The following is a 25910-nucleotide window of genomic DNA, read 5'->3' as shown; positions in this document are numbered from 1 at the left end:
TTGACTATTCAGTAGAGATTGAGTGTTGGCCCAATAGAGTCATATAATTTTTTTTTTTTTTTGTCTTTTTCTGTGACCGGTAAGGGGATCGCAACCCTTGGCTTGGTGTCGCCCGCACCACGCTCAGCCAGTGAGTGCACTGGCCACCCCTATATAGGACCCGAACGGGCGGGAGCGCTGCTGCGCTCCCAGCGCTGCACTCTGCTGAGTGCGCCACGGGGCCGGCCCTAGAGTCATGTAATTTTTGTAAATTTTCATGGTTATGTTTTTCCAGTCATACTTGTCACCAGCAAATCTGCCTAACTGTCCAGCCCTATCTCTAGCCACTTTCTCTGAGGCATCTTATGCCCTTAGGAATGCTGAATGACTCACAACCCCTAGCTGTCTTTCTGTTTTCACCATCTATGTATATGCCTCTCTACTGCCGTTTCTGCCAGCTCTGCCTTCTTTTCTGTATCTGGCCAATATCTTTTTATCTTTTAAAACTCAGTTCTGGAACCCTCTTTTGCAGATACCTTTCTGAGGTCAGCCAGTATCAAATGTGTGTTGATGCCATGTGCTCACATACCTGTTTTTGTAGTACCATTTAACATGACTTAAATAGCTCCTTTGAGGGCACAGGGTACATCTTGAGCAATTTTATATTAAAATTTGTGTTGTGTAAGAATGGTTAATGTCATGGGCAACAACCACGTGTTAAGTTTAAAAAGCAACCACCAAAATTAAAGAATACAAGGTGTGATCCATTGTGACTTAAAAAAAATTATATATATATATATATTTAGGATAGATAAATGATTGAAAACAGACACATTAAAATGTTGATTGTTTTTATCAGGCAGATTTTTAATCTGTGCTCTTGTGTAATTAAGTTGTCTTGTAAGGGTAGTTTGTCTGCTTTTTAGGACAGTTGTGAGGATTAGAGATAATGTCTGTAAAGCACTTAAAGTGCTAGACCTACATACATACTTAATATGCAGTTGTATCATTAGTCTCTTATAAGCCAGTTAAGAAAGTCTTAGGCCCTTGCTACTTAAAGTGCAGTCCCTGGGGATGGAAGCATTCACATCCCTGGGGAGCTTTTTAAGAAATGCCAACTCTAATACGGGCCTACCAAATCAGAATGTGTGGTTTAACCAGGTGCCCCATTTGATTGACAGGAAGTGGAGAAGCACTGCCCTAGGCCCATGGTTCTCAAAACTTCCTGGAGGGCTTGTTAAAACACTGATTGCTGGCTGATTCAGTAGGTCTGGGTTGGAGCAGATAATTTGCATTTCTAACCAGTCCTAGGTGGTGTGGCTGTTGCTGCCACTGCCCCGGGAACTACCCTTTGAGAACCACTGGAAGCAGTCTAGCCTGCTTCCACCTCTTCCCTTCTTTGTATGAGCTAAGAATGGTTTTTACATTTTTAAATGGTTGGGAAAAGATCTAAGGAAGAGTAATATTTTGCCACATGTGAAAATTATAATAAAATTCAGTTTTTCCCATGAATTTAAGAAGTTTTATTGGAACATTGTTAAGTGCATTTGCTTATGAATTGTCTATGGCTACTTTTGCAGAAAAAGGGCAGAGTTGAGTAATTATGACAGAGGCATATGGCCCACACCTAAAATAATTACCATTGGGCCCTTTACATAAAAATTTTGCCATCCGTGCTGTAAGACATTTAGAATATAACTGGAAACTATAGTTTTCAAAGTCCTCAAAGATTCAATGCAGAATTCATTACAGGAAGTTCAGCAACTGTAATTGTCTATAACAAAGTAGTCGTGCACTGCTTAACAATGTTTTGGTCAGCAACAGACCACATGTGGGATGATGGTCTTATAAGGTTAGAATGGAGCTGAAAAATTCCTGTTGCTTCCTGATGTCAGAGCCATTTTAACATCATAGTGTAACACATTACTCACGTTTTTGTGGTGATGCTGGTGTAAACAAACCTTCTGTAAAATACCTCGAGGAGGAGTGTCTGGTTTATCCACGGGTGAGCCTCCCAAAGGTAGCTCAGAACTTTAATATAGAAAGCCAAGCTATCTGACACATTAGGTCTGACCCCAAGTCTACTTTAGAGTTCTTGCATTTTTAAATGATTCCCACCCACCCATCGTCATAGCAAAATAATAGTTAATAACAGCTAATACTCACTGAGTTCTTGCTGGGTGTCAGGCACAATTCCTACCAGTGATTTGATGTTCATAACTTTGTAGGGGTGGTATTATTCTAAACCAAATTTAACAGATGAGGAAAGTGAAACACAGAGAGACTTAGTAACATAGTAGAGGGCCACTCTCATGCAACTAGGGGGTGTTGTAGATAATAGGAAAATCCATTCTGTTCCCTTTCATAAAGCACTTTCACACAATAATGAAATCACCGCATTTAGTATTCCCACTGATAAGCAACTCATCACTGTATTGATATTAAAAGATTCCTATATTTTTAAGTATTGATAGCACTACCCTTAAAAGCCTACTTATTCTTGACCTTAAAGACAAACATTTCTATCATGTAGGTCCTCTCCCATTGGTTTTAAGTATATAGCCATTATTTTTCAGTCAAATGTTTGATTGTGAGCTCATTTGAAGGACCATGTTGTTTCTCCTTATTGCTTTCTGGGGCTAGCTGTTCTCTCATCTAAGATGCATAGGCTATAAAGTTTTTCTGGAGTCTGTGAATTGTTTCAGCTGACCTCACATTTCACTAGTTCCTAAGGGGGACCAAAAATAACTCACCAAGACCACTATGCAGAGGCTGCCCCAGCCATAGGACTGAGAGCGCCCTCTTCCCTGCTGCCTGTGAGCAGGGACCAGGGGCTTCCCGCCCCAGCGTGGTCAGATGGCGGTGATGCGTCCTCAGGAGGAGAAAAGGCCAGACTTACAAGTTCTGCTCTCTCCTCAAGCTATGTCGATTTCCATACTTGAGAATAATGTTTGAAAAAAAGGATGGTGTTTTCAGGAAGCAGCATTTGGCACCACTGTCTGTCTTCCCTCCATAACTTTTAGTGCCCATGTTAGAAATATGAGTCATAGGAGGGCACTGGATTAGCATGCACTAAAAATAAAACGCGTGAATAGTTCACTTATTTCTCAACCTTTCCAATTACATTAGCAAACTTTGGGGGCTCAAATGCAAGGTGGTTTTGGATGTGGCAACAACCAGTTGCCAAAAACAGATGGAGGAAGCGAAACCAAGAAACAGCGAAGCAAACGGACTCAGAGGACTGGGGAGAAAGCAGCAACTCGCTCCAAGAAAAGGAAAAAAGAGGAGGACGGGAAACAAACTATGTACTCTAACACTGACACGTTAACCCATTGGAAACAGGTGAGTCCTTCGTAGCAGTCCCTTTAAAAATTCAAGGACAGGAGAGATGAAATGCCTTTTCAACCATATTCAACTGAAACTATCTCTTTATTGTGATAATTTCCTAATTAGAGTTGAGTTACAGGGATAAAGACATCTCAGTGAGGAACCTAGTAGACTTCCTATTTCCTTATCCTATTGGAACCTGAAATTTACAGTAGTATAAATGGATGGATAGGTAGGTGATGGTCAAGATTTACTTTTGTTCAAAAGGAGCAACCTCATTACTGAGAAAAACTCTGTCCTCATTACTTGTGACTCTGGATCCCCCAAAACTGCAGCTGCTGGACTCTCCCCATCGTAAACTGTGTTCTCACACCTTTGTAGTTGTTATGGAGGGTGGAAAATACCCACTGATAGTGCCACTGGTGGTACCTAGCCTCCATTCGTGCCCTGATTCTTGCTGAGCAAAGACGAGAAATGTGTTTTTCTTACTAGATGCCTGGAGGCATCCTTTTAGAAAAAGAGGAACAGAGCTTACTTTTACGCGTCTCTCAAAGACTGTAGTCTCCCTCATTAATCCAGCATTTTGATACTTGAAATTTTGGCCTCATTTTTCTCAAGCCTCATTTAACTAAGTTGCTTCAGGTCTTAGAAAGTTGAGAAGCATACAGTTCCAGTTGCTTACCGTGTACATCACTCTCAAATGTGTTTTTTAATAGCAGCTCTCTCTGCTCCCTCTCATGGAACCCATCATTGGGGTGAACTTTGCGCACTTTCTTCCTTACGGCAGCGGCCAATTGAATAGTGGGAATCGGCTTCTAGGAGCTTTCGGCAGCGCTGCCCTTGAAGGGGTCTCGGACTACTATTCTCAGTTGATCTACAAGGTACGTGTCTGTGCCGAGGGGCCACCTTGCTTCATCATCAGATACCGTGTCAGAGTTGGTAGAGCTTGTCTTGGTTTTGCACTTAGTTTACATCTAATCTTCAAAGTTTTATTAAAACTTAAGATGAACTGAAATGTTAGAATTTTACCTGGTGAAGTGTTTCGAAGATGAACATTTGAAATTTTTGTATAGATAATAATACAAATTGTGAGAGATACCCTTTATGTATTTCCATGGTAGAAGACATACTTATGTCCATATAACCTTGGTTAACTTTTAAAATGAATTCAAACTCATACTAAATAGTGGGAATGAAAAAATGTGGTTAAGGTTTTACCTGGAAATATGAAATTAAAAAGTTTTTACATATATTTTACCTAATAATTTAGGTACTAATTGCAACTAGGCACTAATTCTTAGATGATTAAAATAATATTAAACCTAATCAAGTTTATCTTTTGCTATTACTATTCTAACAAAGTTTTATGATAGTATCATATGACATCTTCAGTTCACATGACTTACATAAAAAATTGATTTTGCAAAAACATTTGAAAGTATCAGTTTTCTGGAAGCTTCTTTTCTGACTTTAATATTAAAATAATGCTTTTGATGCTCCATTTATTGTCCTTGTTGGCTTTTCTCTTCAGTTAGAACCTGTTCTGACTCTTTTAAATGCCTTTTCTTCTGGTGCAAACTAATCTCCAGCATCACTTCATCATCTCCATGAAATCCTATATCTTTGCAAGATTTGTAATTTCACCCTGCACTTGATTTGCATGGTGTTATTGGTTGATTTCAACAGTCCTTGAGAGGCTAATCAATAAATGACAAATTGGTGACGAGTGTTAAGCTGGGTGAGATGTTGGAAGAGGAACTACATTTTTTAATGATTTGGTATTATTGCTACTGCTTTTGCTTCTTTTAGAGGTGTTAGACAATCCAGATTCCAGTATCTGGGATGTGAGTTGCAATTATAGGTTCAGGACCAGAAATTCTTAAATTGTTCATAGAATTAGGGGATATCTTAATGAGAATTTAATAAAGGAATTTTTGATAACTTTTTATAATTTATTGATTGAATTTTAAGGCTATCATTCACTGGCTATAACCATGAAACTTGAAAAGAGTTGCATAAAATAGAATCAGGCATTATGGAAATTTGCTTCTTATTTCAAAGCTAAGTATTCAAGCTGGATAAAGTAAGCAAGTGGATGATAGTATGTCCATAAGATTATGAGTGTTTGTTCCACTAAAAAGCCTCCTGGCCTTGCATGCATATTTTTCTTCTTGGTATGTGTTTGGGAATGAAGGTTCATCTTGATTACATTTCTGTAGCTTGGCTTCCATCTGCTAAAAATTCTCAGAACTAAGTTTTAGCAAGGTCAATGCATATTTGCTCAGTAGCATATAATTTAAAATTTTTTGGTCTCCTGCAGCAGAATAATTTAAGTAATCCTCCAACACCCCCTGCCTCTCTTCCTCCTACACCACCTCCTATGACTTGTCAGAAGATGGCAAATGGTTTTGCGACAACTGAAGAACTTGCTGGAAAAGCTGGAGTGTTAGTGAGCCATGAAGGTAAGATTGCAGCCTCCAAATCTCACTCCTCTGAGAAGTATGCCTTTGCCAGCAGAATATGGCAAAGTGGCCATAGAATTGTAAAGTTCCACTCATTTATCAATTTTAACTAAGTGTATTTCTGGTTTTGTGTATGCGTTTTTCCAGTTACCAAAACTCTAGGACCTAAACCATTTCAGCTGCCATTCAGACCACAGGATGACTTGTTAGCCAGAGCCATTGCTCAGGGTCCAAAGACAGTTGATGTTCCAGCTTCACTTCCAACACCACCTCATAACAATCAGGAAGAATTAAGGTAGAAGTTCCTTTTTTCTCAAATAATTTTTATTTATTTCTTTATGTATGTAATTAACATGTCTGTAGGAAGAGCATGGAAAAACGTTTGAGGGATAAAATTTGCTGAATAATATTCTTCAGAATTTTTAAGTTTATAAGACATTGTTACTATTAAATATAATTAGTTTTTACATTCTTATATAGGGAGTTCAACAAATGATAATAATCAGATTGACATTAGGCAATGGAAAGTCTCCATGCAAAGTATTGCAAAGATCATTGTCCTTTATAAGTTATTAATGTGTTTATTGACCTTGTAGATGTCTAAAATAGTCTAAATAATTAAATAGTCACAGAGAATGCCATAGTAGAAGAGGTAAAGGACTGTCCCGTCTGAAGTTTTGTAACCTCTTTGTGTCAGTTCTTTAGCCCCAGGATTCTAATTTGGGTTCCCTCACTACATGATCACTACCTAAGTAGTTGGATCCAGGGAGTTCTTACATCCTGCATGAAATTATCATCTCTTCCTTGGAAAATCTGTGAACTACCCTCCATGTGATGAGACATACATTTAATCTAAGTCCCTTATCTTATTACTGAGGAAACTATGGACTGAAAAGGAGAGTGACTTGTACAGAGTTAGAATCCAGGTCTCACTACTGGAAATTCCCATATTTATTAATAGAGAGCAGCGTACCCTTTCAACAGCTTTTGGAAGCGGCTTCCTAGGTGTCCATGTTTGGTGACTTAGGGCAGGTATCTGCTACACTTCTGGGTTTCACAGAGCTCTGTCTGGAAGCCTGTCTTGGTCTCCCGCAGCAGGACAGCATCTTCTGTGCGCGAGCAGTGGGAGATGACAGATTCGCCGAGGCTCTACGACTCTTAGCCTGAGATCTCACCATTGCCCTCGACAGAAAGGACCAGCCTCTTCCTTTTTTCACCTTACTTTATCAGTTAAGAAAAATAAGGCCTCTGAAGCCATAATGACCAAGTTTTCTCCCATCTTGCTACTACAGACAGTAGCAGCAGTCAGTTGCGTGCAGGTGTGGCCACTGGATGTGTTTGGACTGCTCTTTCCTATTCAAGCTACAGGAGAGTTCCTGTAAGTCTCAGTGATCTGGAACTGCACACAGGTGTCAGTACTCATTGTTTCCATGTTATGTTACAATGTGGACATTGCCCTCTTTGGCAGGGCTTTAAACTTTGATGCTGAAGCTTTAGTCATAAGGAAGTACACCATTTAACTATTTGATAGCTAATCATATGTCTTACATTTTTCCCAAGAGGTTCCCTGTTTGGCCCTGAATGGATTCGTTTACCCCACACATTGCTGCTATTGCCCAGAGTATCTTTACCATCGTGCTGGCAGACACAGTTGGGTTGGTGCAGGAAGCCTCAGTGGTGGGTTTCCATGCTTCGACATGTGTGTTTATTCTTCTTTCAGGATGCAGGATCACTGTGGAGATCGGGATACTCCTGACAGTTTTGTTCCCTCGTCCTCTCCTGAGAGTGTGGTTGGGGTGGAGGTGAGCAGGTATCCAGATCTGTCACTGGTCAAAGAGGAGCCTCCGGAGCCGGTGCCTTCCCCCATCATTCCAATTCTTCCTAGCACTGCCGGGAAAAGTAAGGAAAATACTTAGCCTTATTATTTCTCTTTGTAATATGCCATTGCACTACTATAAATGTTTTGATTTTGAAAAGCCAGTAACACTCCTTTTTTCTTTTTAAGGTTCAGAATCAAGAAGGAATGATGTCAAAACTGAGCCAGGCACTTTATATTTTACATCACCTTTTGGTTCATCCCCAAATGGTCCCAGATCAGGTCTTATATCTGTAGCAATCACCCTGCACCCTACAGCTGCTGAGGTAAAAAATGAAATGAATTCTTAATGTTATAGAGCACGTCCCTGTTTTTAAAGATGTGTTAGGTTGCTTACAGTGAAACACACACAGCAAAATCATGAATGATAAAAGATCAAACTTGAGGGTAGGATTGGTAGTCGTTTCAAGCACCTGGGCTGCTTGTGAGTACTGTAATGGAGATTAAATTGGTCTCAGCCTAAGTCAAGGCAAAAAGGGAAGCTAGGGTTCACATTTTCTTAATAAAGGTTGTATACTTTAAAGAATTCTTTAGATAGAAACCTTTTTGTAACTGTTAACGCTGTAGAAAATTAAGCAATGAAAAAGAACTTTATCAACAATAAAAGTTTCACAGAAGCAATAGAAATGTTCTTTAGGTAGCAGCTACTTATGTCAAATGCTAGCAATTTGCTGAGGATTTTTTATTTTTTTTAACTCTGAATTCTATGAAGACATTTTATTGGAGACCAAACTAGTAGTCTAGTGACGTGACATTTTGGTTGTCAGCAAAATACAGTGGTCATGTGACATTTGTATGTTCTTGTAGACAGTTTCAGACTTTTGGCCAGAGCTGTTTAGAATCCTCCTGAAGGCTTCTGACCTACTGTGAAAACTGACATGGTTGGCTCATCCCTCACTGTTGCATTCTTTTCGCCCATCGGATATCAAGATAACTAGAATAGTTTAATGTGTTCCCAACTATTTAATGTTAATTGGAATACCTTTATGAAGATTGCTGTTTACGAAAGCTTTATTTGGATATTGGTCCATTAAAACAATTTTTTTTTTTTCTCACTGAGACTCTTCAAGACTTAAGTAAAAGTTGTTGGGTTTTCTTGCAATGCATATGCTATGCAGATAGCATGTATCCTAAGTATGTATTTTTCTTGAGTGGTTCACTGTTGCCTTCTGGGTGGGTAACACAGTGTTTGCACTTTGTTTTAGAACATTAGCAGTGTTGTCGCTGCATTTTCCAACCTTCTTCACGTCCGAATTCCTAACAGCTATGAGGTTAGTAATGCTCCAGAGGTTCCATCTGTGGGTTTGGTCAGTAGCCACAGAGTAAACCCAGGTTTGGACTGTCGACAGCCTTTACTTCTTCGTGGGCCTCCGCCAGGATCTGCAAACCCTCCCAGATTGGCGAGCTCTTACCGGCTGAAGCAGCCTAACGTGCCATTTTCTCCAGCAAGCAATGGTGAGCCAGTGGGCTTTTTGTTAACTCCAAATACATTCTTTTTTTTTTTTTTCCTTTTTGTCTTTTTTACTGACTGGTAACGGGATCGCAACCCTCGGTGTTGCGCCCGCACCGTGCTCAGCCAGTGAGCAGGAACCGGTCTCCACATGGGATCCAAACCCTCGGTGGGAGCGCCGCCGCGCTCCAGTGCGCCACCAGGCCGGCCCCCAAATCCATTCTTGATTCAAAAGTTAAGCTTATTCTTTGTAAAATCTCAATTTACTTTTTAAAAAGTAACAGGCAACGTGTTGGTGTTTAGTCCTTGGTAAATTAACCTTCTGTGGGCGTTGTGTTTTCTGTGGTGTGATTTGACCTTGAGTGTTTGGGTAGGTGTCTCATGCCATGCTGTCAGCAAGGAGTGTCTCAGTGCCAGCCTCGTGCTCAGATCACGGGCAGCAGCTCTAGCCCGCTGGCTCTGCAGTGGCGCTGGGCCTTCTGCACCCGCGCCCCACACCCTCTGCTGCTCACATGGTGTGGCCGAGGCTGGTGCCCCTCACTGGCTGTTTCCTCTTCTCTGCCCCACCGTCATTCCCTCGTGCGCTCCCTCGGCCCTCTCTCTGCAGGACCCTCCTCTTCCCATGGCGCCGCTCATGCCCCCTGTCTCGGGAAGCAGGGCCACGTCCGCAGGCTTCCCTGCCCATCTCACTGGATGTGTCCCCAGTGTGTGCCCAATCCAGCCCCATGTCCTCACTACCTCCTTGCTCCCCAGTTTCCTTGCCATCTTCTTTCCATGCTCATCCTAATCCGAGAATCTAGTAGTTTCTCAGTTCCATCTTTGACCTCTTTTTGAAAATCGTCTGCGTTGATGTTTGAGCGCTTAGCCTCTGTTTCCGGCACTCGTTTCCCCTGCCCTGTTCATCTTTCACACTCCACCCGAGCGATGCTCGATGTACCCCGTGCTCTCTGATGCCCGAGTCCCGCACGTGTTTATCTTGCCTAGCATCCTTCCTCCCTTCTTTTTGACTAATCACACTTATTGAAGACTCTATCCTTGTATTATCTTAACCCTCAATTAAAAGTAACAACTCTTCCCCTCTGTGACTCACTTTGCACTTGCACCGAACATCAGTATATCCTGGTGACTTGGTTTTGTAGGATTCTTCTTCATGACAGCCTTGCTCTCCCAGCTGTTTGAGTACAGGCATGTTCTTTATTTGTACCCAGTGGCACATAAGAGATGCCCCATAACTATTGTTTAGAAGATAAGATTGTTATTAGTTAAAGAATCATACAAAGTAAGTTATGAGCCTTGTTGTTACAACAAGTTGATGTAGTGTCATTTTACACCTTGTACCACCCTCTGTCATCAGTCAGTCTTAATTACTAACATAAGTCGGTTGCTTTTAGGTATTTCTGGATATAAGGATCCTAGTCACAGTATCGCAGAAGGTGCAGCACTCAGACCACAGTGGTGTTGTCACTGTAAAGTGGTTATTCTTGGAAGTGGTGTGCGGAAATCTTTCAAAGATCTGACCTTTGTGAACAAGGTACTTTACTGTTCTTTTCATGACTCAGCGTCCAACCAAAACTGTCCTTGGCAATGTCTGTTCCAGCATCAGAGAGAGTCTGTCTGTGGTGGCATGATGGAGCACATATTCCTGCAAGTAGCATAGCATATATTAGATGTGCTTGGGCTTAAAACCGAATGCTACCACAGACTGTTAAAATGAATATTAGGAGGACCACATATTTTAAAATAGAATGAAGTGTGGACAGTATTGTTTGTTTTGTGCTTTTATTTTCTCTATGGCTAAATTATTATATGCTAAATATTAGGACATAGTTACCTTTTTACTTTTAAAATAGAGAATCACTCTCACTTTTGAGCATAACATAAAAGTCAACAATGTATAGAACCTGTTTTTATGAATTTTTGACTTGTTGAGAGCCCCACATATTTCTCTTTGCTTTTCAGGATTCCCGAGAAAGCGCCAGGAGAGTGGAGAAGGACATTGTCTTTTGTAGTAATAACTGCTTTATTCTTTATTCATCGACTGCACAAGCAAAAAACTCAGAAATCAAGGTAAAATTAGGATAATCTCAACTAATCGACAATGCGTGATGAGTGATTTCTGTCTGGGTGTGCATTAGTGAGTTAAACAGATGTGTTCCTGCCTTCATAGAGTCTCCGTGTGGAAGGGAAATCCTGAGCAGATGCTAATCGAGCTGAGAAAGAGAAGTTGTAAATAGCCTCGATTTGTGTTGCTATTTCAAAGTGAATAAGTTATTTCACAAAAGTAGGAAGACTGAAATTACATTTTAAAAGTTCAGGATTAAGTAGAATACTAATACTAAAAACTTTAATTGTACTAATTTAATTACAAATATCTTAACATTTTAAGATTGTTTTTATTGATCTTTTCCCAATAGGAAAACCTGTTGAAGAACAAAATTTAAGTCTATTACGTTTTGAGAGAAAGTATTTTGCCCACACCATGTTGGAAAAAGTTTGCTTCACTTGGTTTTGTGTAATTTAAGTGTATCTGGAGTGTGTAGTTGATACAAATGATAGATATATTTTTAATCATATGCTTTGAAGGAAATTTTCTTCCTGTGTGGGTCATTTCTCCCTCCAGATTATTGCTCTAGCATGTCTTTCACAGAAAAACCTTCTGGAGACTCATTTTTTAACAGGCTGTAGTCCCCAATATAATAAAATCCAAGCTATATGACTAATAAATTTAATCTTTAAAATATATTATCCTGGATGAGAGAAGGAATTGTTTTCCACCAGATAGTTTCTTGAGTCCATGTGCGATTCCTGCCTACTTCTGGGTTTAGTATGAGGCTTGTCTTTTTTCAGATACCTTGTGGGATGGGGGTATGTGGGAAGAGGGGAGTCTGTGGGCTTCTCAGGGAAAAGCACATATGATTTGTTTGTTGACATGGGGCTCCTTCCCCTTCTCTCACACTTACACCAATTAACGAAGACTGAGAGTGGGGATAAGCACTAAGGAGACGATGTTGCAACAGTCCTATCTGGTTTAACAAAAAACACTTCCCTTATACACCTGAAATTAGCTAGCTCTGCTAACAGCTTTGATTTTTCTGGCTTCATTACAGTTAGAAAGAAGGTGTCCACAAAGGGTTTAAGAGAGAATATTCTCTGAGGTTAGGCTTGGAAAGGACCCACCCACAGCTGCCCTGCTGTGGTCAGCTCTGTCAGTCCTTATCACCTTAGGTGTTCCGCGTGAAGCCTCACCACTCACTGACCCTTTTCCTGCCTGCCTCTCAAGTCACACCCTGGTAACTATATGCTTGGCTTCTTGTTTGCACAAGAATTGCTTTTAGGGCTTATGAATTACAGTTGACCCCTGAACAATATGGGTTTGAACTGTGCACGTCCACTTACACGCAGATTTTTTTCCAACCAACCTCTGATCAAAAATACAGTATAATGCATAAACGGAGGGCTAACTTCTCACATCCTTAGGTTCTGCAGGGCCGACTGTGGGACTTGAGTATTCTGGTACATGGGGGGAGGGGAGATTCTGGACCAATCCCCCACAGGTACCAAGGGACTTCTTTCCTGTGGTTTTTTTTTTTATTGCCCAGGAATCCATTCCATCATTGCCACAGTCCCCCATGAGAGAGGCACCTTCCAAAGCGTTTCATCAGTACAGCAACAACATCTCCACTTTAGACGTGCACTGTCTCCCGCAGCTGCAGGACAGAGCCTCCCCCCCTGCGTCACCACCCATCGCGTTCCCACCTGCTTTTGAGGCAGCCAGAGTAGAGGCCAAGCCAGATGAGCTGAAGGTCACAGTCAAGTTAAAGCCTCGGCTGAGAACTGTCCATGGTGGGTTTGAAGACTGTAGGCCATTAAATAAAAAGTGGAGAGGGATGAAATGGAAGAAGTGGAGCATTCATCTTGTCATCCCCAAGGGGACATTTAAGCCACCTTGTGAGGAAGAAATAGATGAATTTCTGAAGAAACTGGGCACTTCCCTCAAACCTGACCCTGTGCCCAAAGACTATCGCAAGTGTTGCTTTTGTCATGAAGAAGGTGATGGCTTGACAGACGGACCAGCAAGGCTCCTCAACCTCGACTTGGATCTGTGGGTCCACTTGAATTGTGCTCTGTGGTCCACGGAGGTCTATGAGACTCAGGCTGGTGCCTTAATAAACGTGGAGCTAGCGCTGAGGAGGGGCCTGCAAATGAAATGTGTCTTCTGTCATAAGACAGGTGCCACCAGCGGATGTCACAGATTTCGATGCACCAACATTTATCACTTTACTTGCGCCATTAAAGCACAATGCATGTTTTTTAAGGACAAAACTATGCTTTGCCCCATGCACAAACCAAAGGGAGTTCATGAGCAGGAACTAAGTTACTTTGCGGTCTTCAGGAGGGTCTATGTTCAGCGAGATGAGGTGAGACAGATTGCTAGCATCGTGCAGCGAGGAGAACGGGACCACACCTTTCGTGTGGGAAGCCTCATCTTCCATACCATTGGCCAGCTGCTTCCGCATCAGATGCAGGCGTTCCACTCTCCGAAAGCCCTCTTCCCCGTGGGCTACGAAGCCAGCCGGCTGTACTGGAGCACGCGCTACGCCAACAGGCGCTGCCGCTACTTGTGCTCCATCGAGGAGAAGGACGGGCGCCCAGTGTTCGTCATCAGGATCGTGGAGCAAGGCCACGAAGATCTGGTCTTAAGTGACATGTCACCTAAAGGTAGGACCTACCGTTATATGCTCTGCAGAGCTAGTTACTCTGATAATAGGCTAGTAATACATGTTTCATTTCAGTATTTCCATCTATTTTCTCATGTTCATTCCATAACAACAGATGTGGATTTTTCACTTACAAATGCAAATCTAAACTTCTCTGTGTTGTCACACCCTGTTTGCTTTGCTATTCAATTTTCTAAACACTTTCATCGTTAATATTCAAATACATTTGAATGTAAGAGTTGGTGATGATTTGTAGATAGAGGTTGCCTGTCGTTTGCATTGGGGACCCTCTTCTTGGTGTCAGTTAGGCAGGGACCATATATAAAGCATGTTGTGTACATTGTCTTATCTCAGGAGCATCAGATAGTACATAAATTCAGAGCTGGAAACTAGACAATTTTGAGTGCCAGGGTTAAGTTTGGATTGATGTAAAATTTAGCCGTTTTAATTAAAATACACAAAAATTCTCTAAAGATATTTCCAAAGAAAACATCAATTTAACATTTTAAGTCCGAGGGGAAAGGAACATATCTATAGACATTACTAACTGGACTAATTATTTTTAAATCTGGTGGGTTATATGGCCACTATGAATGTGAATTAACTATTTGCATGGATTTCAGTTAAACTTTCACTGCTTAATGTCCCAGTGTAACATTTTATTTTCCTCAAAATTTTATTAAGTCTTTAAAATAAATTGCCACCATTTAATAAACAGGTTTGTTAGCTTACTACCCAGCAGGTTTCATTTGGAAGTTAAAGTTAGTGCGTCTCCGTGAGTGGTTAGTCTTCATGTTGCTGTTGCTTCTATGCTGTATCCTGTTTCTTTCTCCGTTTAGCTAAAAGCAAGTTTACTATAAAAATTATGTGTTTTTTGTCCATATGTAGGTGTTTGGGATAAAATTTTGGAGCCTGTGGCATGTGTGAGAAAAAAATCTGAAATGCTTCAGCTTTTTCCAGCATATTTAAAAGGGGAAGATCTGTTTGGCCTGACCGTCTCTGCAGTGGCACGGATAGCTGAATCAGTGAGTGTCGTGGTAGAGATTTGACTTGAACATCTGCTGTAATATTCGTGATACTTTTCAGAAAGTGACTTTGCCTGGGGATTAACCCCTGTTTCTCTTAAAGCAAATAAGGCACTGATGATTGATCAGGAGACCTCAGGATGTGTTAATGTTCACTCAGTGAGGTAGCCAGCAAACTTCAGGTTCTCTTCAAGGCTGAAGGCAACCAGGGCAAAGGACACCATTGGGTTGTCTCATCCTCTGGTTACGCAGCATGGCCGAAGGTCCTCCTCTCCCCCTTGGCTTTCTGAACTTGTCCTGATGCTTGGTATTTATGGCCACCCTCCTGCCTCTTCCCAGGGCTAGTCACCAGGGGGCAGTGTATTGCAGCAGCGCTTGCTAATGTCTTGACATGTCTTTGCGTAAAAGATTACAAGCATGTGTGACAGTAAGTCTGACTGAACTGCATCTATATAATGCTTTCGGAAAATTGTGTCATTATGAGGCATTGTTATCGAGAATAAACAAATCATTGGTGTGTTTTCTTTGGAGAAGGAGAGGATTCCCTAAAAGCCACTCAGTAGTAAGCCTCATTGCTTCCTTCAGAATATCTGTGTCTAAATGATACGTAGCTTTTATGACTGCACAGAACTGCATTTCACATGATATGTATTCTAGAAAAGACCTTTAACATATAAATTATTTTACAAGTAAGCCTTTGGTTAGCACCTATACGCCTAGGATGTTGAAAGTGATAAACTTATAGTCAAATTGAAAGAAGTGAGAAATGATTGAAACAGTAAACCATATAAGTGATTAACTATTCTTAATTTTAAAATTCCAGACAGAGATATAAAAGTTGGCATTAATCTAGGTGAAAGAACTAAGATGGGAATCACTACATTCCTGTGTTTGTGAATTCGTTGGAATAATTAGATTCTAAAATCACACAAGCATGCACATTGGTTGGCTTGTGGTTCTACGGGTTAATCTTTTTCTACAAGGAGCATTTGCCAGGGTTTGCTAAGTTCTCCTTTGAAACTGAATTTGCATATTCATACCTAAATAGGTCTGAGTACAGGCTGATTATGTTAACATTAATTAAAAGACCATTTTGTTACCACGGAAAATATTTACAAGTTATTTCCATATTGGGCCATCCTTTGGCCAGCTCAACATTGTCTGTAGTCTTGATCAAATAAATTAACTTTTTGCCTATTTTGGTTTTTTTCAGCTACCTGGGGTTGAGGCCTGTGAAAACTATACTTTCCGATATGGCCGAAATCCTCTCATGGAGCTTCCTCTTGCTGTTAACCCCACAGGTTGTGCCCGTTCTGAACCTAAAATGAGTGCCCATGTCAAGAGGTTTGTGTTAAGGTATTTTGTTTTAACTTCACATAGTACAGCCCAGGGTTTCTAGGCGTATTAGTTGTTTTGTGCTTGACCTGTCTGCTGCTTACAAACCCTGCTGCCTCTGGCTGTGTATGTGCCTGACCACAGCAGAGAGCTCGCTACGTGTCTCTGCTAGGCAGCTTTACATGTATGTTTCTGTCGGTAAGAGTTTGAATCAACCTGGCTTTGGGCGTTATTCAGAGATGTCTTCAGTTTTCCTTTTATTTTTTTCCTGTTGCTATGCAATTGTCTGCAGGCCTCACACCTTGAACAGCACCAGCACCTCCAAGTCATTTCAGAGCACAGTCACTGGAGAACTGAATGCACCTTACAGTAAACAGTTTGTCCACTCCAAGTCCTCACAATACCGGAAAATGAAGACTGAATGGAAATCCAATGTGTATCTGGCCCGGTCTCGCATTCAGGTGAGAAATACTTTGTGTTCGGAAAGAGAAGATGAAAGGAGAAGAGAAATCTGAAAATGTTGATATCCAGTTTGTAACACTAGTAATTCAGTATGTAGTCTTGACTTCCCCAAATGGAAAGCAGACCTTGGGAATCCACGTCTTTGCATCTTGGTGAGAGCTCTTGGAAAGCAGGTAGCATTATATTTTGTACACACTGGATTTGTGGAGAGTTTGGTAGAGCTCTTTCAGGCATTTGTGAAAAATACAAAAGAAAGTATTCTCAAAAGGATACTCCAGTTTTGGAGGTTACTTTATCTTTCGAAAGCCACCTTTTCATGAAATCATTACATATTTTTTTAATAGACTGTGGAATATCTTACAGATAAGGCCATCTGTGGGCTAATCGTTTAAATTTACATCTGTAGTCCGTATTTCCTGCCTGAGCTGCAGACCTAAATATCTAAGTGCTTATTCAGCACCTCTCCTTGGATGTCCCAGAAAGGAATTATAAAGGCTCTCATTCTGCCAAAACTCTCCAGTCCTTAAGCCTGATTATCCTCCTGGCTCCCTATCTTACTAAGTCATGGTACCATTTGTTTAAGTTGGCCTCTATATGCCCAGATCTAAAGCATCATCAAATTCCATTGATTTTTCTTTTTTTTCCTCCCAAAAGTTCTCTCCAGTCTCCTCTCAGGCTCTCACCCGTGTCAATCTGCATCTCACTTGTCTAGACCATTGCAGAGCTGGCTGTCTCCTCTCTCCCCATCCCTACTCAGGTGACACTGGTTGTCTTTTAAAAAGATAAATGGGATCAACGTTCCATTGTTTGTACTTATTTGCATTCTCTTTCCTTTGTTTAGAACCTTTTCCTCCTCAGTGGAAGTTTTTAGGATCTTCTCTTTGTTCTTGATATTTGGGCACTTTACAAAAATGGATCTGAGTTGAGGCCTTTTTTATTTATTGCTTTTCTCAGTGGATGGGCCCTTTCAGTCTGGAGCACTGAGACCTTCAGTCCGAGTAATGTCTTTTGTATTTATAGTTCTGCAAGTTTCTCCCCTCTGTTTTCTGTTTGCACGTGTAGACAAATATTGGAGCCCTGAGATTTGGGTTCTCAAAGTGCAGACCCAGACTTAGCAGCATCAGCCTCACCTGGGAACTTAAGATGTGCAGGTGTGGGGGCCCCAGCCCAGCCTCATGGAATCCAGCTCTAGAGGTGGGGCCCCCTGCATGATTCTAATGCACGCCACAGAAGAACATCCATCATATACTAATATTCCCCTCTTCTGTTTATGGTTTCCTTGTCTCTTTTTTCCTTCTGCAACTTCCTCTGCTCTATTTGCTAATATTTTTTATGCATTTAAAGTAAATCAGCTCAGAGCCCTTTCTGCTTTTGGTCTTTTTGACATCTCATTTTCATGTTGTGAATAAACATCTTTCTTTCCTCTCTGCTGTGGCCGTTCTCTGTTGAGCCTCTCAGAATCCGTAGGCAAGTTAGTGCCTGTCTCTGCTCCTTTGAGTTGTAGCTTTCTCCTGCTATATCACTTTTCCATTTTAAATGTTTCAAGATAGTTCTGTTTTGAGGAGTGTTCCTTCACTGTGATTTTAGTGGTATCTTCACTATCTGTATTCAACCTGTCACCTTTAACCTGAAGCATTTTTGAGAGTTTTAGGTTTTTTTTTTTTTTGCCTCCTTCCTCTTTCTGGTCTATCAGCTTCTCTCCCACCCCCTCCCAGGTAGTCATGTTAATGATCTGGTATGTATGCAGTATTTTTCCATGCTTATATCTTAGAAGTACATACACATCTATGAACATATATAAAAATGAAATCATGTTACGTACACTTTTCTCTGAGGTCTCTCTGGATCAGCTGAGGTCGTGCCGTATCGTCTGTTTAATGGCTCTGTGATGTCCCATGATGTTGACGTACTGTAATTAAGCCATTCCACGACTGGTGATCGTTTATTTTGTTGACAGTTTTTCTCACAACAAAGTGTTGACATCAATATTTTGTACAAATACCCTCCTGTATTGATAATTTCATTCCTTTAGGATATATTCTCAAAAGTTAGACTTCTGTGTAAATGTATAGGTACTTTTCATTTTAGTAGGTATTGCCAGTTTTCTAAAAAAAAGTTTTCTAAAAAGGCTATAAAGTCTCCTGCAGTGCATGAGACTATTTTTTTGTTCGTTTTCCCATTGTGGTAGGTAAGTATACTTACCTATAGACTGATATTGCAGTTTCTACCTACTGATGAATGGGCAGCTTTTCATGTCTGTCATTTGGATTTGCTTTTCTGGGAATTGTATATTCATCTCCTTTGTCTATTTTTCAATTTGTAACAGCTTGGACTATATACCTACTAGGAAATTTAGTATCTTTTTTTCCTTGCAAAAATTTTAATTTTTCTATGGACATATATAATTTTATATAGCTGCTAGTCTTGGCCAAGACCACAGATTGTATATGTGTTCTCTTACATTTTTTTCTTGCAGAAATTTCTTTTAAGGACAATTTTATTTTCTTCCATTGGATAAATAATTGTTGAAGCACCACTTAGTAAATAACCCATCCATATTACACTGAATTTTAATACCACTGTTACTACTTTACATTAAATTTTCATATATGCAGGGATCTGTTTGAATTCTGTATTCGTTTCCACTGATCTTGTCTGTTCTTAAACCAAACTGTATTGATCTCCATACATATTCTGTTTTGTGTTCTGCTTTGTTCACTTCTGAGTCATATCAGAAGATAAGTCAGACATACCTTGGAGATATTGCAGGTTCAGTTCCTGACCACTGCAATAAAGTGAGTATCTTAGTAGACCGAGTCACACAAACTTTTTGGCTTTCCAGTGTGTATAGATGTCATGTTTACACTATACTGTAGTCTATTAAATGTGCAATAGCATTGTATTTTTTAAAACCTTAATTTAAAAATACTTTATTGCTAAAAAATGCTAATGGTCATTTGAGCTTTCAGCAAGTTGTACTCTTTTCACTGGTGGAGGGTCTTGGTTCAGTGCTGATGGCTACTGATTGGGGTGGGGGTTGCTGAAGGCTGGAGTGGCTGTAACAGTTTCTTAGAATAAGTTAACAATGAAGTTTACCTCATCCCTTTCACAAAAGATTTTTCTGTAGCATGCGATGCTGTCTGATAGCATTTTACCCACAGTAGAACTTCTTTCAAAATTGGAGTCAGTCCTCTCAAACACTGCTGCTGCTTTATCAACTAAATTTATGTCACGTTCTAGATCCTTTGTTGTCTTTTCAACAATGTTCACAGCATCTTCACCAGGAGCAGGTTTCATCTCAAAAAACCTCTTTTTGCTCATCCGTAAGAAGCAACTCTTCCTCCATTAAAGTTGTATCATGAGGGCCGGCCCGGTGGCGCACTGCGCTAGTGCGCCGCTTGGGAAGCGCGGCGGCGCTTCCATTGAGGGTTCGGATCCCACATACAGACCGGTTCCCGCTCACTGGCTGAGCGAGGCGCGGGGGCAACACCAAGGGTTGTGATCCCGTTGCCGGTCCTGGTCCGGTACGGGGGCAACACTGAGGGTTGCGAACCATTGCCAGACATGGAAAAAGACAAAAAAAATAAAAATCCAAGGGTTGTGATCCCGTTGCCGGTCCCGGTCCGGTACGGGGGCAACACTGAGGGTTGCGAACCATTGCCAGACATGGAAAAAGACAAAAAAAATAAAAATAAAAAAAAAATAAAGTTGTATCATGAGATTATAGCAATTCAGTCACATTTTCAGGTTCCACTTGTAGTTCTCTTGTTGTTTCTACCACATCTGTAGTGACTTCCTCCACCGAAGTCTTAAATGCCTCAGAGTCATCCATGAAGGTTGGAACCAACTTCTTCCAAAATCCTGTTAATGTTGATCTTTTGACCTCCTCCAATGAATGGTGAATGTTCTTACTGGCATCTAGAATGGTGAGTCTGGGCTGGCCAGTTAGCTCAGTTGGTTAGAGGTCAGCCTTGTACACCAATGTCAAGGGTTCCGGTCTCCGTACCAGCCAGCTGCCAAAAAAAAACAAACAGTAAATACTAGAATGGCGAATCCTTTCTAGAAAGTTCTCAATTTACTTTACCCAGATCCATCAGAGGAATCACTGTCTATGAAAGCTATAGCCTTATGACATCTATTTCTTAAATAATAAGAATTGAAAGTCAAAATTACTTCTTGATCCATCAGCCGCAGGATGGGTGTTGTGTTAGCAGCATGCAAACACATCTCCTTGTACACCTCCTTCAGAGCTCTCGGGTGACCGGGTGCATTGCCAATAAGCTGTAGTATTTTGAAAGAAATCTCTTTTTCTGAGGAGAAGGTCTCAGCAGTGGGCTTCAAATATTCAGTAAACCGTGCTGTAAACAGATGTGCTCTTATCCAGGCTTTGTCATTCCATTTATACAGCACAGGCAGAGTAGATTTAGCATAATTCTCAAGGGCCCTAGGATTTCAGTATGGTAAATGAGCATTGGCTTCAACTTCAAGTCACCAACTACATTAGCTCCTAACAAGAGAGTCAGCTGCCCTTTGAAGCTTTGAAGTCAGGCATTGACTTCTCTCCAGCTATGAAAGTCCCGGATGGCATCTTCTGATACAAGGCTGGTGTTCGTGTCATCACCTTCATCAGTGATCCCAGCTACATCTTCTCGGTAACTTGCTGCAGCTTCTGCATCAGCACCTGCTATTTCACCTGCACGTTGATGTTATGGAGACAGCTTCTTTCCTTAAACCTATGAACCAGCCTCTGACAACTTCAGACTTTCCTTCTGCAGCTTCCTCACCTCTCCCTGCCTTCACAGAAAGGAAGAGAGTTAGGCCCTTGCTCTGGATTAGGTTTTGGCTGAAGGGAATGTTGTGGCTGGTTTGATCTTCTGTCCAGACCACTAAACTTTCTCCATATCAGAGCTGGCCAGTTAGCTCAGTTGGTTAGAGAGTGGTGTTGATAATACCAGGGTTGGGGGGTCAGTCCGCATACAGGCAAGCAAAAAAAGAAAAAATAAACCTTTCTCCATATCAGAAATAAGACTTTCACTTTCTTATCATGTGTGTGTTAGCAGGAATAGCACTTTTTTTTTTTCCTTTTTGTCTTTTTTACTGACCGGTAACGGGATCGCAACCCTCAGTGTCGCACCCGTACCGGGACCGGCAATGGGATCGCAACCCTTGGTGTTGCGCCCGCACCGCGCTCAGCCAGTGAGCGGGAACCGGTCTCCACATGGGATCTGAACCCTCGGCGGGAGCGCCACCACACTCCCAAGAGGTGCACTCTCCAGTGCGCCACTGGGCTGGCCCAGGAATAGCACTTCTAATTCCCTTCAGTAAGTTTTCCTATGCATTCATAACCTGACTACCTGGAGCAAGAGGCCTCGCTTTTGGACTGTCTTGTCTTTTGACACAGTTTCCTTGCTAAGCTGAACCATTTCCAGCTTTTGGTTTAAAGTGAGCGACGTGGGACTCTCACTTGAGCACTTTGTAGTGCCGTCGTAGGTCTTTCAGTGCCATCGTGGCCTAATTTCAACATTGTTGTGTCTCAGGGAACAGGGAGGCCCGAGGCGAGGGAGAGGGATGGAGGGACGGCCAGGCATGGAGCAGTCAGAACACACAGCATTTGTTAAGTTCACCGTCTCCTATGGGTACAGTTTCATGGCACCCCAGAACAGTTACAGTAGTAACATCAGAGATCGCCAATCACCATAACAGATACGAGAATAATAAGAAAAAGTTTGAAATACTGAGAAAAATACCAAGATGTGACACACAGACATGAAGTGAGCTGTTAGAAAACTGGCACTGATAGACTTGCTTACTTTAGGCTTGTTGCAAACCTTCAGTCTGTCAACAAAACACAGTATCTCTGAAGCACAGCAATGCGAGGTGCCCCTGTAGTGCCACGTGCTCTGGGGCGGTGCTCGATGGAGAACCACCAGGGTTTGCCGGGCTGCACGTGCTTGCCTCCCTTCTCCATTACTGCTTTCTGGTCAGAATTGAACACAGGGGCCCAAACTGGGACAAGAAAATACAAATATTTATGGGCATTATTCAGTTTTTCAGCATGTCGTTTTCCAGAACTTGTAGTGCTACAAGCTCACAGTGGTGCACAAAGCCTGCCGTGAAGGAGGCTGCGGCAGACAGTCCCAGCTGCCGGATGAGGGGGTGCTTTGGGGTTTCAGCCAGTTCAAGTTCTGGTACATTTCTTTTCCAGCCTCAGAATTTTGTATTAGGGGAAAAAATTTGCCTTCCCCAAGAACTTCATTATTTGCAACTTTCCAAATTATTAGAGCAAAGTGACTTTTCCTGTTTCTCCTCTTTGCCCTGGCTTCTAGGAAACTCAGAGCCAAATCTGAAACCTGTTTATAGTGTTAATAATTTCGTACAGTTAGCCCTATTTCTATTTTATTAAATTCATTGTTATGTCAAGTCCTTTTTGAAATAGTATTGGGTAAAATAAATACCAGAAGCCATTAGCTTATTGAGTTGGTGGGAACTCAGCATGGTGGTCCATGGAAGATAAGATAGTCTAGTAGAAAACGTGGGCAGCCAACTGGCAGTATTACTCTCTAGATATACCATAGGAACTGACTGTAAAAAAGACATAGGAGCAAGGTGGTGATGGTATGGTTGTAATTGTCAGATTTTTAAATTTTAGAAAATAGCATATTTAATAAGAAAGATAATTTAAGTGAAACCTTAAGTATGGCTTTAGATATAGACTTAAGGCTTATACCTTTGTATGAAAAAGAGAATGTAGATTTGTTGTCAAATAAATTGAAGTATGTATGCACACTTTTTTTTTTTTTGTAGGGACTGGGACTATATGCTGCTAGAGACATTGAGAAGCACACTATGGTCATTGAATATATCGGGACTATCATTCGAAATGAAGTAGCAAACAGAAAAGAGAAACTTTATGAGTCTCAGGTAGGTGTCTGGTCCTGTGGTCATATATGCCTGACCATAGTCATCCACTCTGTCCCTGTGCGTCCAAACACCCCGAAAAGTAGGCCCACATCTGTCATGCTGTGTTCCATTTTGAACAGAAGCCGTATTGGGTATTCTTGTACTTTTGTCTATTTCCATCGGTTTTTATCTTTTTAAATTGGTACTGTTAGTTGCATAAATATAAACGTAGACTAATGAGTCTGGCTTCACAAGCAGTGTGCTGATTCAGTGCTTTCCATGTGTACCATGTAGATGTCTTCTGCCTGTGGTCAGTGGAACACCGCAGGGCGTGTGATCAGGTCGCTTTTCAGTTCAGTTTCAACTTTGTCCTCTTGGGGTGGGCATGAGCATGGAGGGGAGTCTTAGACGCACACTGAGCACCTGCCTTCTCTTTCAGAACCGTGGCGTGTACATGTTCCGCATGGATAACGACCACGTGATTGATGCAACGCTCACAGGAGGGCCTGCGAGGTGAGACAGGGGTCTGAGCAGCAGGGCTGTGTTGTGCAGTGGGTCAGTGCTAGTGGAGAGAAGCCTGGAGCAGGGCTGCCGTGCTCTGACCGCAGCCTTGCAGTGATTGAGAATTCAGACCACTAAGTTTCCAGAAGAATTTTTATTTAAAATTTATATTTGTACTTTTCCTATTAATAGCAAATAGAAATATAATTAGAAAAAAGTTTTCCCTATGTATTTACCACTTTTAAAGCTCCTTCTAGTTGTTTTACAATAAATAGTTTTCTCACATGGTGGCTTGCAGATATATCAACCATTCATGTGCACCTAATTGTGTGGCTGAAGTGGTGACATTTGAGAGAGGACACAAAATTATCATCAGCTCCAACCGGAGGATCCAGAAAGGAGAAGAGGTAAGAAAGTGTGGATTGTGCCTGTTGCTTGAACCCTGGGCAGGGAGCAGCTCACTGCTTTGCACAGGTAGCTTGCTCGGCTGCTTTCAAGTTCTGCATTGCTGTGAAAATTCTCCTCACAGTGGGTCACATTCGACACCCTATCATATTTGACCCTTTATGCATTGAAGTCCCGCCTTCTTCCGCATGGTGGCCTTGAGAGTAGTTAATACTGGCTCTCCACTCCCTCACTCCTGTTCCACCCCCTCAGCATCCCGTGTCACTCGTGCCGCTCATTTCCATGTGTCTTCAGACCCTTTATCCCGTTAAATGTGGACACCACTTGGCAGTGCACCTCCCCTTAAAGATCTGAAGAGCATCGTGGAATAGCTGCCTCTGTGGTCTCTGGCACGTCAGGGCTCGCGAGGTGGCGCCGCAAGGGCTCCAGCTCGCTGGTGGTCACGCCGAGGAGCAGTGCAAGCTCCCATCAGAGGCGCAGACGGTTTAGGGGTTGTGTTGTGTTTTGTTTGGTCTTCAGAATGCTGAACTTGGCATTTGTCTCTGTGGTCTCACAAGATGACTTTGGTCAGCATTTCCAGCTGTGAAGATTATTATTAGTCTTATTTGCCTCATTTACATTTCCCAGCTTTGTCTTTCACAGACGTGATCAGCACCTTGACCTGGGGCCCTGGTCCTGGAATTGGCGTTTATTGGAAAGCTCACGCTGGGCAGCATTGGTTTCTGTGGGAAACCTCCCCGTCTGGGGAGTGTCTTCACTTTGTTGGAGCCCCAGCCCTCACACACATAGCTGGGGGATTATACCTGTATTTCTGGTCATCTTTTTTGGCGGGGGGTGGCGGGCCAGTATAGGAACGAATCCCTTAACCTTGGTGTCTTGTAACACCACGCTCTAACCAACTGAGCTAACTGGCCAGCCCCTGGTCATCTTTTTGGAATCTCCTTTTTTAATCAAGAATAAGGGTCTGACTAGACCCAAGGCCCCTTGTACGTCTCAAAGTGACTTGCATAGATGAGAGACAGGATGTGGGAGCCCCAGAATGGTGCCAGTAACCATGAGGGGGCACCATGGTGGTTAGAAAAGACCTGGCTGAGCCCAGGCTTCGCCACCCTCTTCCTGCCTGAGTCTTCTTGAGTCAGTCATTTAACCTCTCTGAGCCTCTATTTTTTCTGTAAAATGGAAAAAAAAATTTCCTTACAAAGCTCCTGTAAGAACTTGGCAAATATCTAATAAAAGCTAGTAGTATCATTACTAAGGGTAGCTACTCAATAAATATTGGTTTATTTCCTTTCTGTGCAGAAGGTCTTTCAAATAGTGTCCTAGAATATTCAAATTAAAAGACAGCCTAGAAATTATTAATCCTCCCCTTCATGTGGGGTTGCAGCTACGGCTTTTGGGCTCCTGCCTACTTTGACAGCAGGGTTGTTCTGAGATTTTTTTTTTTTTTTTTTTTTTTTTTTTTTTTTTTTT

The 25910-nt window shown here is 41.7% G+C and overlaps 1 protein-coding gene across 1 annotated transcript in view; it reads left to right on the top strand.

Annotated features, from left to right (window-relative positions):
- The window catches only part of KMT2C (lysine (K)-specific methyltransferase 2C), a 180843-nt gene that overhangs the window by 151433 nt on the left and 3500 nt on the right, over positions 1-25910 (top strand). The window contains exons 47-55 of the mRNA XM_008583232.1: positions 10486-10625; positions 11054-11161; positions 12694-13813; positions 14701-14837; positions 16051-16193; positions 16465-16633; positions 23439-23555; positions 23974-24047; positions 24334-24442. Coding sequence (XP_008581454.1) covers positions 10486-10625; positions 11054-11161; positions 12694-13813; positions 14701-14837; positions 16051-16193; positions 16465-16633; positions 23439-23555; positions 23974-24047; positions 24334-24442 — 2117 coding nt within the window. The remainder of the gene's footprint in view (positions 1-10485; positions 10626-11053; positions 11162-12693; positions 13814-14700; positions 14838-16050; positions 16194-16464; positions 16634-23438; positions 23556-23973; positions 24048-24333; positions 24443-25910) is intronic.

The sequence above is a fragment of the Galeopterus variegatus genome, unplaced genomic scaffold, assembly GCF_000696425.1.
Source record: "Galeopterus variegatus unplaced genomic scaffold, G_variegatus-3.0.2 Scaffold2861, whole genome shotgun sequence".
NCBI classification, from domain to species: domain Eukaryota; kingdom Metazoa; phylum Chordata; class Mammalia; order Dermoptera; family Cynocephalidae; genus Galeopterus; species Galeopterus variegatus.
The sequence above is the reverse complement of the archived record's forward strand: the minus strand, read 5'-3'. Positions and strand labels throughout refer to the sequence as shown.